General features: G+C 42.9%; 1 protein-coding gene across 4 annotated transcripts in view; it reads right to left on the bottom strand.

Annotated features, from left to right (window-relative positions):
- SLC35B3 (solute carrier family 35 member B3) overlaps window positions 1–12,567 on the bottom strand; it is a 25,863-nt gene extending 13,296 nt beyond the window's left edge. The window contains exons 1-4 of one of the 4 annotated variants that reach the window (XM_083187950.1): window positions 12,251–12,567; window positions 10,421–10,682; window positions 6,768–6,889; window positions 1,056–1,210 (exon numbers count right to left, since the gene is read on the bottom strand). In XM_083187950.1, the coding sequence (XP_083044076.1) occupies window positions 1,056–1,210; window positions 6,768–6,889; window positions 10,421–10,621 (478 nt within the window). In that variant the 5' untranslated portion in view covers window positions 10,622–10,682; window positions 12,251–12,567. Of the gene's footprint in view, window positions 1–1,055; window positions 1,211–6,767; window positions 6,890–10,420; window positions 10,683–12,121 lie in introns of all 4 variants that reach the window. The other 3 variants (XM_083187951.1, XM_083187953.1, XM_083187952.1) reach the window with 3 other exon arrangements.
- Between the last annotated feature and the right edge of the window lie 648 nt (window positions 12,568–13,215).

Below are 13,215 nucleotides of genomic sequence, written 5' to 3'. Positions count from 1 at the left end.
TTATTGGACGATGCTTTACGGTGCAGCTGGACAATGACCCGAAGCATACTGCAAGAGCAACCAAATAGTTTTTTAAGGTAAGTAAGTGGAATGTTATGCAAAGGCCAAGTCAATCACCTGACCTGAATCCGATTGAGCATGCATTTCCCTTGATGAAGACAAAACTGAAGGGAACATCACCCAAGAACAAGCAGGAACTGAAGACATTTGCAGTGGAGGCCTGGCAGAGCATCACCAGGGATTAAACCCAGCGTCTGGTGAGGTCTGTGCGTTCCAGGCTTCAGGCTGTAATTGGCACAGGATTTGCCACAAAGTAATAAAAAGTGAAAATTTGATTTAGGATTGTTTAGTTTGTCCCATTACTTTTGGTCCCTTAAAAAGTGGGAGGCACATATAGAAACGGTTGTAATTCCTACACCGGTCACCTGATTTGCATGTAAATACCCTCAAATTAAAGCTGAAAGTCTGCAGTTAAAGGACATCTTGATTGGTTCATTTCAAATCCATTATGGTGGTGTATAGAGCCCAAAATATGAGAATTGTGTTGATGTATCAATATTTATGGCCCTGACTGTATGTAGCTGTGAAGACAGAGATTGGAGGTAGGAGCAGATAGGGACTGGGGGTGTGGAGGAGTGGGCTAAAATCGGTCAGAGCTAAAAATGAAAAGTACATTGCAGAAGTCATTTGCTGGGCTTTTAACTAGAATTTTAAATAAATATATATGAATAAGAGCATGTCACCCAGCACGTCAAGTACATAACCTGCCAATCACAGGATAGTGCCTTTGTCAAAGTAGCATTTCCATGAAAAAGAGTTGTTGTTTTTTTAACATAAATCCACGCGGTTTAATAAGTGATCCAGTTGCACCTCTGCTCATCTACACCGTGTGCATGTATACAAAGGTACTTAAACTTCTCTGTGGAATTGCTGCTTTACACAAAGCATCAGGTGCAATGAGACATAGAGTTCAAATGGGACATGTGGCGCATAAGTTTGTATGGCACCAGATTAAAAAATCAGACTATAAAAGTCTTGAAGGTTGCATACTGTACCTTGAATGAACACTCCACCAATCATGACCGGAATCAGTTTACAGCATTTGAAAATAACCTGAGTAGGGTAATTCAGATATCCAAGGGAAGTGTTTGAAAGGCCCATTGTTCCCACTGTGAGAAAAGCTATTATAATATAAGTTTTTGCTGGTATTCTGAAAAACATAGGAGAATTAATAATAAACCAGGAGCCAACATACAAATACATTTTTTACATATATACACACACACACACACACACACACACACACATATATATCTCCTGATGACGAGCCCCCGGCCCGAAACGCCGTTGACCCCATTAAATTTCTGCACTATTTGAAGCCCTGGAGTGACGCCCGGTTTTTCCACTTGTATACACACACACACACACACACACACACACACACACACAGAGATACTTTTCTCTATTCCTATGTACCTTACTAGCTTCTACAACTTTTTTCAATAAATTATATAGCTACAGATAGAGTGACTCATTGTTTCTGTCAGCTCGCCGTGGCGAAGGTTTTGGTGATCCACTTTTCCGATGCGCCGAGGTACGTGGATGCACGCCATACAATATTCATGCAATACATATCGCCACCTCTGGGTGGCTAATACTCCACCAATCTAGCAGCGGATTGATATACCAATGAACCGCGCCAATTGCCAAAAGTGGGGCGCCCTCACTATACAGTTCATATGAGACGTTTGTGCGCCTCATTCCCATTAATATCGCGATGGCTCCAACTGTACTGTACTGTACAATACAAGCAAATGGGCCGTGTATTGTCCCGGTCCCCTAGGCAAATAACTGCCGCCTGCAGTTCACTTAGCCGATGCTGAATATTGTGAACACAAAACTCATTCTCTGCAAACGGCACTACGGCTCGGTCTTCACATAGACTCATGAGCAGCGGCTGCTATCACCAGGTGGCGTAGGCTAATGGATAACTATGCAGCTCTACACAATGGAAACCTGTGTTCGATTACGGTCATTTTATTTTTTGAATTGAAACATTTATGATAGTTATATTTAATGAAACTAGCAACACACACACATAAAAAATGTTTCCATAAGAGCCTTTTACAGAGCCTGTAGCGATGGTGTAAAATCAAGCTAATATAGAATTGCTATGGCTTAACCCTATGGATAAATTAAAATGAGCTTAAAGAGACCCAAAAAACCTAACTGCAAGCGTCAGAACCCATGGTGGGTCTGAATTAAGGGGTCCATTCTAGTCTATGGGGAACAATGTGTCCACTTTGCATTGTGATATCTCCAGTTCTATGTGTACTATAGACTTGAGACTGGTACCATATAAAAGAGGAGACTCTTGGACTGACTAGTAGATTATGTAACATCAGGAAGGAAAGCAGCAACCGTAGGTAGGGTGCCCTCCAATTGTCTTCCTAGCCTGCAGGGATTTCTGGCTTCCTCTGGAATGTGGGGAGGTAAGAATAGAATTCCTTTATTCGTCTCACAATGGAGAAATTTTCAATCATTACAGCAAGGTTCAAGTACAGATAAGAGTAATAGCATAATAATAAGAACACACATAATAAGATAAGATCCAAACAATATAACTCAAGAATCTAAGGACATGCAGGTCTTCTTCAGAACATGAGAGTTGTACATTCTAACAGTGAGGAATCCTGCTCTATATAGTGGGTCAGCTCCTGCTAGGTGCCCAGTTCCCTGTTTCACAGCAGGTGCGCCCAAACCTGAACAGCAGTGCAGATAGGGGACCGGAGCTGCGGGTTCATAATTACAGCAGCTGTGCCTTTGTCAGCAGCAGCTGTATTTAATTAGTGTAAATAGACACACCTTCAGCATTTCCCTTAGACATGTAAAACCTATGCGGTTGCTCGCTTCATAGATGTGGGCTTACACAAAGCCCTGGTTCACGCTCAGAAGCCATTTTGTTAACCCGCTTGGTTGCACAGACAGCAGTGCCCTTACACAAGTGTTACACATGACATCAATAGCTCCATAGACGTGGGCTCCCATGAAGCCCTGTCTGAAACCAGGTAGCCATTTTGTTAACCTTGTGGCCTAGTGGGTAAGACTACAGCATGCTATGTGCCATGCCTGGGGTTCAGATCTCAGTCAGAAACAATTTCATTTTCATATTTTCACTGGGTTTTTATTTTACATTACAATGTGTATATATTTATTTTTCCTTCAACTTTATATATATATTTTTTTAAATACTCGGCCAGCTTTAAGGTGTGTACACACATTGCAATATGGTCGCTGAGCAATTTTGGCTTAATATCTCTCAGCAATATATTGCTCAGCGACCATATTGCTCAGTGTACTTTTGTCATCAACGACCAGCGAATTTAGCTGAACATTGCAAGCAATTCTGTCTCATACTGAGGGTTATTCTGGTTGATTCGCAAGGCTGCGAATTTGCAGCCTTGTGAGTCACCCAAACCCAGCCATGCGAATGGTTGGCTGGAGCCATCCATTTTCAAGGGCGACTCGCTCGCAGTAACATCCATTTGCAGGCCAAGGGGAACCTCCCACATCTTTGGTCGACAACCATCGAAAGATGAGGAAGGTGCTCGCATATAAAAGTAACTTTCAAGTCCCTTACATATGCGTGCATGCCAGGAAGGAAATGGGCAGGCAGGTGACATCCGGTGATGTCTGCTGCCCACCCCCGGCACCCGCGGCATGGCCTTATTAGCATGGAAAGATCCATGAAAGACTGGGCGTTCCCATTCGCTAATGGGGCTGCTCTCCGCCCCCTCTCCCAGCGATTTATCGCCCACAACACAAAAAAAAAGTGTGCGATATGGTCGCTCAGTGACTATTTAGCCAGCGATCATGGCTTAACTCGTCCCATGTGTATAGGGCTTAAGACAAAGTGCAATCTATGTGAGTGTTCAGGGACTCTGCTCCATTGTTCCATAGCTAGGCTCCTACCTCCCTGTACTTTCATTTTGATGCTTTGCAACTGAGCTACATAGGACGGTAAACCAGGGTTTGATCTCTTAGCGAGCTAAAATGTACAACAGCAAGATGGAAATGGCCAGATCAGAAAGTGGCAATGAAATCTTATCTAACAGTAGCTAACAAAAGCTCCTCACACAGTCTAGCACGTGGTCAGCACCTCCCCAGAATCTCTAACTTCAATCCCCACTCAGCCTGGAGTCTCACTGCAAACAAGCTCTGCACCTCAGCCTTCCATCAGCCTTCGTCGCTTCACTGAATATGAAGGGACAGTTGAGGCCATGAAGTATTGGGGAAAGAGTTAGCAAAATCTCATACAAAAACAGCTCCATTAAATCAGACATAAATTAGAGCTGGTTTGTTTGGAGGAGGTATAACCGTCAAATGTTTAAATTAATGTACACGTACAAAATTAGAGCAGATTTGAAATATATAAACCTCTAAAAAAATATTTCTAACCTTAAAATTTATTAATATATTGTGAAAATAGATCATATACTGTACATGTAATAGTTCAGTTTTTTTATGCTAAAGTCATGTTCTACACATGATGCTAAGTAGATGCACAAGCAACTTTTGTTCATTAAAATTATATATACCTTGCATATTCTGTATGTAATTGTGATTTTATCTGCATAAAAAAAAATAGTTCTGATACAGTGGGCAGTATTCAATGAGGCTGATTCGCCAGGTTTTTATGGCGAATTTGTGCTGTTTGGAGAATTTTTGACTAAAACGGTGAATCACCCTATTCAATGACCAGATGGCGAATACATTAGAAGGTTTTTTTCGCCATGATTCACCGGGTAGCAATCGCTATCTTTTTATGGAGAAGTGGAATGTGAACTTTTAAAATAAAGGGTTTTGTTTTTTACATTTGGTGTCAAAAAATCAGGAATTTTATTCTGAGGAGGGGCATGCTATTTTTATTCATGTGCTGTAAGCACATGAATATATATTTAATTTAAAAAAAAATATATATAATTTTTTTACACAGCAGCCAGCAGGGGGCACCGGAGCCGCTCATTAGATATTCATATATTCACTGCACCCAATCGTTACATATGCACGATCGGGTGTAGTGAATATACCCGGTCCCCTGCTGGCACCCCCGGGGGGCAGCCTGTGCTGCCTGGCACCCAGGGAGCCCACCTCCCCCCCACATACGCTCTGGGGCAGGCAGAGAGACTTCCATCTCCCTGCCTGCCACCGTCCTCAGGCTCCCTGCGGCGTTCGCCGCAGGAGCTCATATTCGCCGGTCAGGGGCAGCGAGCCCCTGACTCGTTGAATACCGGAGCCGGCGAGGCTCTGGAACGTGGTGAATGTGCAGCGAATCCTAAACAGGATTCGCTGCACCTCGCCGGTATTCACATTGAATACGGCCCAGTGTTTCCTATCCAAACATTGTAACATTATGTGTCCAATTGCCACTGTATATGCATAACAAATAATAAAAGTGGGAGGTGCAGAGCTTGTTTGCAGTGAGCTTCCAGGCTGAGTGGGGAGGTTTTGACCATGTGCTAGACTGTGTGAGCAACCTTTATTAGTGACACTTCTACTAAAATGAGATTTCGTTATCGCTTTCCGATCAGGACGTTTCAGTCTTGCTGCTGCACTTTGCGGCGCACTAAGAGGTCAAATAGAGGTTTGGCATCCAATGTAGCTGAGTGGCAAAGCATACAGAGAAATGTTTGGGGGTAGGGACCTCGCTATGGAGATGATGGAGCAAAGACCCTGAACACTAGTCCGCTCACATAGAACACACTGCGTGAAACTGTGCGTTTTTTTTTGCACTCTAATGTACAAAAAATAAAAACTGCAACCCTAGGCCTTAACTACTTGACCATTAGGGCTACTTGCACCACTGCCAGGCAGCTGGTAAATAGCGATGGTGCTCGGGGCTAAGCTCAGGGTTTGTCAAATTTCACAATGTATGCAATATTATTGTACTATTAAAAAAAAAAACCCTGTATTTAATGTCATTTGGGCCTATTGTACTTGTACATTGTATTCTGTAGTGCCATAACTCTCCGCGGCACTGTACTACAGTTTTCATTAGAGGAGCAATCGACGCCCAGCTGTGAAGCAGTGTAATTACATTATTTTACATGCTTTCACCATAGTGCGCCTTAACGGGTCATTTCTCATGGCATGACAAGGACGACAGGATGATGAGCATGGCTTCATGTAGTAAAAAGTGTGAACAAGTGAGCTATATTATACTGCAGAGCAATTTTTTAAACTGCCTAAAGCTGGATACACACTATGGGGGGTATTGGGTCCGATTATTCGTCTAGACGAAAAATCTGCACTTTTTTTTAATGCAAATCTGTATTTGTCCTAATCAATTAAAGTGCAGATTCTTCGCCTAGGCCAAATATATACGGCACTGGCGAAAAACCTGTTTTTTAGTCACCCCACCCAAAAAAAAGCTGAAAAGGCATGGGCGGAAAATGACTAAAAAAAAGGGTGAAAACGCTGCAATTGAATACAATAGGGTCAAATAGCCCTGTTACTTTTTCTTGGCTTTGCCTACCAGGAAAACCATATAATAAGGAATTACTATTCTATATAATTAAACTAGTGCTTTAGTTTCAGTGGTATAACTCATTGATACCATAAACATGCTTGTAACTCATCGATACCATAAACCCATTGTAGATAAGTGGCACTACAAAAGAGAAATCAAATTACTCCATAGCATTCAAGCAATAATTTGTAGGTGTACCCGTCTAAATGTAAACAAAATACATTTGTTTTTAACATACCTTCTGCGTTTGTCTTGTGTCAACTGTAATTCAATTAGTCCAAATATGGAATAAAATCCAAACTGCACTAATGTCAAGTACCAACCAAATGGTTTAAAACCTTCGACTGAAAATATCAATTCCTGTAAAAGAAACACAAAAAAACTAAGTTTTCGTTAAACATCAATACAAACAAATGTAACCTTGATTATTAATAAAATGTACAATGAACAATATTGAATTTTGCTTTAGGTGGTAATATTATCTGAGCCTGTCAGAACACTGAGAAATGCAAGTGCAGTGGATGTCATTTAGGTTGCATTTATCATGGAGAAAAATCAAGCGGAGATAATAAAGAAAAAAAAAAAAAGAAATAACCAATCAACTTCTAACTCTCATGTTACAGGCTATGTTTACAAAATTAGTAAGGAGCCAATTGGCTGGTTCTAGCTCTCCATTCTATGATTACCCTTGAGTGCCAACGTCTCTGAGATGCGCAAAATATCTGCTAAATATGGCATTGCTCACATTTGTTACATAAATTAAAAAATGTGTAAAAAAAAATAAAAATAATATTTCCTACATAAGGTAAACATTACTGATCATCATAAGGAATAAAAAGGTTTGCTTGGCAATTTTCACACCAATTTTGAAAAGTTCAGTTAGCACTCAAAGGGTGACATACCCTCAATAGAGTAGATAATATAATAGTAGTGTAACAAACGAACTTACAATATAAGCAGTTAAAATATTTATTTAAAAACTACATCTTTTAATTTTGTTTCTAATGGATTTATTTTGACTGTTGTAAAAAAATATTCAGCAAACAATAAAAGGCCCCCATACATTACTGTATGGCCTTGCATGTGGTACCTTGCCAACTACCCATATGGCTCCCGAGCGGCAAGATTGCCATCTGATACAACGTACTTGCTCCTTTGGCATACAGTGTATCGTATGCTAACCATGTGTCTAAAGTTCCCTGCCATTTCCAATGAAGAACATAGGGATAGATGTATGATGGTTAATATGGGGGAGAAGTGGTATTTGTGCTCTGATCTGTACGGATACTGCTTTTCCCTCAAATATGAAGTGTACAAGGTCACAGGGGTCATTATTGGCGCTGCTATCTACAAGATAGAACGCCGCTAGCATCGGGTAATGTATACATTTTCAGTAGCACTGACCATTCCAAAACCTCCAGGTATTGCACATAGGAAATGCATATATTAGACTATATATATGATTGTATTATTTAGAAATTACAAAGGGGACATTATAAAAGGGTATTCTTTACCTAGAAGGCGCTCATCGCGGCCATCACGGGCATTGCATGCACTAAAAAAAATCGGGTGCGATGCGACCGACGCGATGCCCGCGATTTCCCATAGGGAACAATGTTAAATGTCTCAATTGATCCGATTTTCCTGTTCAATGCCTCAATTGACCCGATTTTTCCATAGGAAACAATGTTAAATGGGCCACAGAGGCCAAATAGGCACCCTGAAGTGTGAAATGGCCCCCACAATTGTTAACGCCACCCCACGGTCAACGTGAACCCGAAGCGTGGCGAGCGCAGCGAGCCCGCGAGGGGCGGCGGTACGCATCCTACGACCTTTTCATACCCCCACTATCCACGTCGGCGTGGAGTTGAGAATAGAAAGTGTGGCGAGCGCAGCGGGCCCGAAGCGTGGCGAGCGCAGCGAGGGGACGCGGATACCTTCGCGTCCCCTCGCGGGCTTCACAGCTGTCCGCGTCCCCTCGCCACACTTCGGGCTCGGTGGCTCGCTGCGCTCGCCACACTTTCTATTCACAACTCCACATAGTGGGGATAGTGGGGGTATGAAAAGGTCGTAGGACGCGTACCGCTGCGCTCGCCACGCTTCGGGTTCACGTTGATCGTGGGGTGGCGTTAACAATTGTGGGGGCCATTTCACACTTCAGGGTGCCTATTTGGCCACTGTGGGCCATTTAACATTGTTTCCTATGGAAAAATCGGGTCAATTGAGGCATTGAACAGGAAAATCGGGTCAATTGGGACGGGCATCGCGTCGGTCACATCGCACCCGATTTTTTAGTGCATGCGATGCCCGCGATTTTTTACTAACGATGCCCACGATCAAAATCGTGGGCGCTGTTCTAGGTAAAGAGTACCTAAAAGTTATAAATACTGTATCTTCTTTGGGCAGTATTCAATGAAGCCAATTCACCATGTTTCAAGGCGAATTTGTGCTGATTTTTTGTGTCAGAAAGTGAATCACCCTAGTCAACGTGCACTTTTCGCCGTCTGCGAACAGTGAATGACGGACAATTCGCTGTCTGATAGTCTCTGCAATTCGCTGTGGTTTTTCAATGTTTTTTTTTAATATGATTCACCATGAGTGTATTCAATGAGAAGATGGCGCATTGCTTTCTAAGTGATTTTCGCTGTGTGTCACCATGTAGCAATCGCCATCTTTTCATGGTGAAGTGGAATGTGAACTTATAAAATAAAATGTGTTGTTTTTTTTTTAATTTGTGCTTACAGCACATGAATATATATTTAATTAAAAAAATATATATTTTTTTTACACATAACAGCCAGCAGGGGGCCAGGAGCCGAGAGCCGCTCATTAGATATTCATATATTCACTGCTCCCAATCATTACATACTGTATGCACGATCGGGAGCAGTGCTAGTGGCTCCTACCTGGTCTCCAGGAGGGCAGCTTGTGCTGCCTGGGTCCCGAGGAGCCCTCCTCCCCCCCACATACATTCTGGGGCAGGCAGGGAGACTTCCATCTCCCTGCCTGCCGCTGTCCCCCGGCTCCCTGCGGCAGATTCGCCTTCAGGGGCAGCGAGCTCCTGCGGCATTGAATACTGGGACAGCAAGGGCTGGCAGCGAAGGCTTCAGCCCTCCGGAACACGGCGACAGTGCAGCGAAACCTAAACAGGATTCGCTGCACATGCTGAATTTTGTCATTGAATACAGCCCCTTTGTATTTTACAAATCATTTTTATACTCATAACTCTGCTGTATCACAGGTGAGGCTCTGCCTAACCTGACTGCACATCACTGTGTGGAGTCCACTAAAGAATGTTATCCAAGTTATATGACTTGAGTACATTTGCACAAATATGTCCCATACACACGGTTCAATTTTGTCTACTTTTCTATCTGATTTTGCTTATACAGGTTGAGAATCCCTTATCCAAAATATCCCTTATCCATAGTTTGTAATTTTTTGTGTGTGCTAAAAACACTACTGGGAAAATGGTTGCTTAGCATTTAAATTCAGTGTCTGAGATGTTACACAAACTTTGTTTCATCTTTTGAAACCTTGTTTCATGCACAAATAAAATATATTTGTGTGTATGTCATGTGTTTATACAACATAAATGCAAGATACCTAATTGGAATATAAAAATATTTTGAAATACGGATTAATCCGTTATCCAAAATTCTTCTGCTCCCGAGCATTTTGGATAAGGGATACTCAACCTGTATAATCGAAAAGAAAAATAGACTGGCAAGATTATATAGTACAGATCTGTACTATAAAGTCCAAATCGAAGGTGTTTGCCTTGCCGTGCTATTCGATCCAATAACAAGGCAATCGCACCGTGTGGACACCCCATAGACAAGTTGAGCAGTGAAATCAAACATTTAGAATAGCAAAACAGAATAAGATTACCTGTAAATATCCATATATTAAATAAAAAACAAACACTCCAGCAACACAAATGAAAAACTGCATGGATTTCTGAAACTGGCTGAGATTGATACCAAGCACCCGGATATCATCGACAGACTTGATATGAGGAGACATTGCCTCAGTCTTTGAAGGAATACTGATGGATATATACTTCCTTGAATTGTTAAATTTTAGATCCATTGTATTAGGTTCGGTGCTGCCAGGACTGTCTGACTGGACTGCTGGAAGATCCTCTGTGTCACTGAAAAAAAGGAATCAACTGAAAATAAGCATAAAAGTAGTAAGTGGCATTTAAGCATGAAACCAGCTAATTTCCACTGTACCAATAGCTATGGTGCTCTGTACGCTGGAATTGCATCTACAGTTTGCACTTACAGTATGTAATAAGTAACAGAAGAACTGTCAATTGCTTAATACATTGATCAAGAAATTCTACAAATAAAACAAAAAAAATAAATACTAATTTCTTAAAAAAGTAGTGATCCACAGGACCTTGCACAAGGCTTGGCAAACCGGTTCTCAAGATCTACCAACAGATCACGTTTCCCAGACTACTGAGCTGATGCACAGGTGTAGTGATTACCAACTGTCACATTTTCAAACATGTGATGCATTCATTCCTGGCAGACACATTCTGCAGATCCACATGTGGTCTGGAAACAATGAACTGTTGTAGATATAGGGGAGTGATTTGACCAACCCTGAGGTTTCTTTGCTTGGATTTGGATAGACTTTTGCCATACTTTGGGTGAAATGTACTAAGCTTGAAAAGTGATAAAATGGAGAGTGATAAACCATCTGCCAATCAGCTCCTCAATTCCATGTCACAAGCTGAGTTTGAAAAACGAGAGGTAGGAGCTGGTTGATTGGTGGTTAATCACTCTCCATTTTATCACTTTTCAAGCTTAGTACATCTGGCTCTTTATCAACTGCCAATATGCCATCAGCAGGAGCAACAACTGTCAAGCCCCGTACATACTGGGTGATAAAATGAGCGATACTGCTCATATTCCTTCTGAGCGATATTGCTCATTTTATCACTTAGTGTGTACGCTGTACCCTACGCTGATGCACGCTCTCCAGCAGGTCCCTCCGTCATCTGTGCATGTACAGACGAGGGAGTGTACCATTAATGAGGTCAGCATGGCCCCCGCAGGCATCGGAAAGTGTGTATGCAGTTGGTTATGCCGGGGCAGCAGGGATCACCAAGTGTGTACGGCCCATAACTAGATAACTGTAAACAGGTACGTGGCCACAACATTATTAAGAAACATTCCCATTTTGTATACATTAAATTTCACCTAAAACTGAATTTGTGTTTAAACATAAATCACAGGTTGGTTACATATTGCTCCTTGCATTTGGGGGAAGGGAAATTATGTCCAAAAGCTGCAAGTAAATATGGGGCCATTGCAACCAAGGATACTTGTTTACTGATGGTTAATAAACAAAAATAACCCCTACACACTAGTAAGTGCACAGTTCTTGTAAGGATCTACTGTAATACCGAGCATGCAAATACCAGGTAACTGCTTGGAAGCAGGACTGCTTTAAAATAATATATTTCAGTCCTGTATGCTATGTACATTAAAGCCCATAGCTTTAATGTACATAGCATATGCCACCTGGCATATTGCACTGAGATATGGGGAAGTAGATGTCTATGATGTCACTGCTCACCTATCCCAGAAGGGCAGGATGTGTGAGGTGTAAGGCGCATTGGAGTCTCCCTTCTAAAGGCCATGCACTGACACTACTAGCGGTTAGTCCTACAACGTGATGTAACGTGCATAGATACAGTATACATGCCGGGAAGTGCAGAGGAACACTGCTGAGTCCTATAGGAGGAGGCTGAGCCGTACCCGGGCTCACAGAGGCCGGATCTTCCCCTGGTGCATCGTTCCTCGGCCTCCTGCAATCACCTGTCAGGAGCAGCAGTTACCGCAGATCAGCTGAATGCACCAGGCAGCCGCATACTGAGCTCCCCGGAGTTGGTGGCACACAGGACGGGGAACGCTACCGTCCCGGCCCCTGCTCTGTATGGAGTCGGCGATGTGCTGTCCTGTGCAGCGCTGCTGTGACAGCCGCCGCTTCCGCATTCCGACGTCACGCCGCGGTGACGTGTAGCAGCAGCACGGGCTGGGAGGACTGGGAGTGTTGTCACTGTAACCCGACGCCAGGTGCGCGCCGCGGTCACCGCTGTAAGGAAGCGACACAAAGTCAGTACCTCCATCCGTTGCCCGGGTGCTACAATATACTGCTGGAGTACACGACTGTGATCTTGCCAGCACAGCACAGTAGCTTTTAACAGTGTGCAGTTACTGGCATACTGCTGCTCCGGATCTTAATTACAGAAATTTATGAATGGAGCCTGTCTGGTCCTGCGTTCTGGGGTCTTGTCCTGTTCTGTTTTTACCCATACCCTCTCTCCACCTATCTGCCGTCCAGCAATTAGCATGATTGAAGCTATAACTGTTTGGCTGCAGGCTGGTAAAAAATAACTCTGATTTTGTGTAATTCACAGCAAAAGCATGCGGGCAGCAATCTCTACTAGCCTCATAAGAAACTCCGTAGCCACCAGCAAACCCAAGTCGAAGGCCCCTAAAATTGTGGGACCCTAGGGCAGCTGCAGTAAGCCCATGCGTCAAGATTGCCCTACTGCGTAATAGTGATTAAGGCAGCACCCTGCGTCTATGTCATTGCTGCTGCTGCTGTTGCTGCTGCTGCTATAGTAAATATAACATGCCAATATGTGTTCTGAGCAGGGCCAGTGC

This window comes from Crinia signifera, chromosome 5 (assembly GCF_055691185.1).
Source record: "Crinia signifera chromosome 5, ASM5569118v1, whole genome shotgun sequence".
Lineage (NCBI taxonomy): Eukaryota > Metazoa > Chordata > Amphibia > Anura > Myobatrachidae > Crinia > Crinia signifera.
The sequence above is the reverse complement of the archived record's forward strand: the minus strand, read 5'-3'. Positions and strand labels throughout refer to the sequence as shown.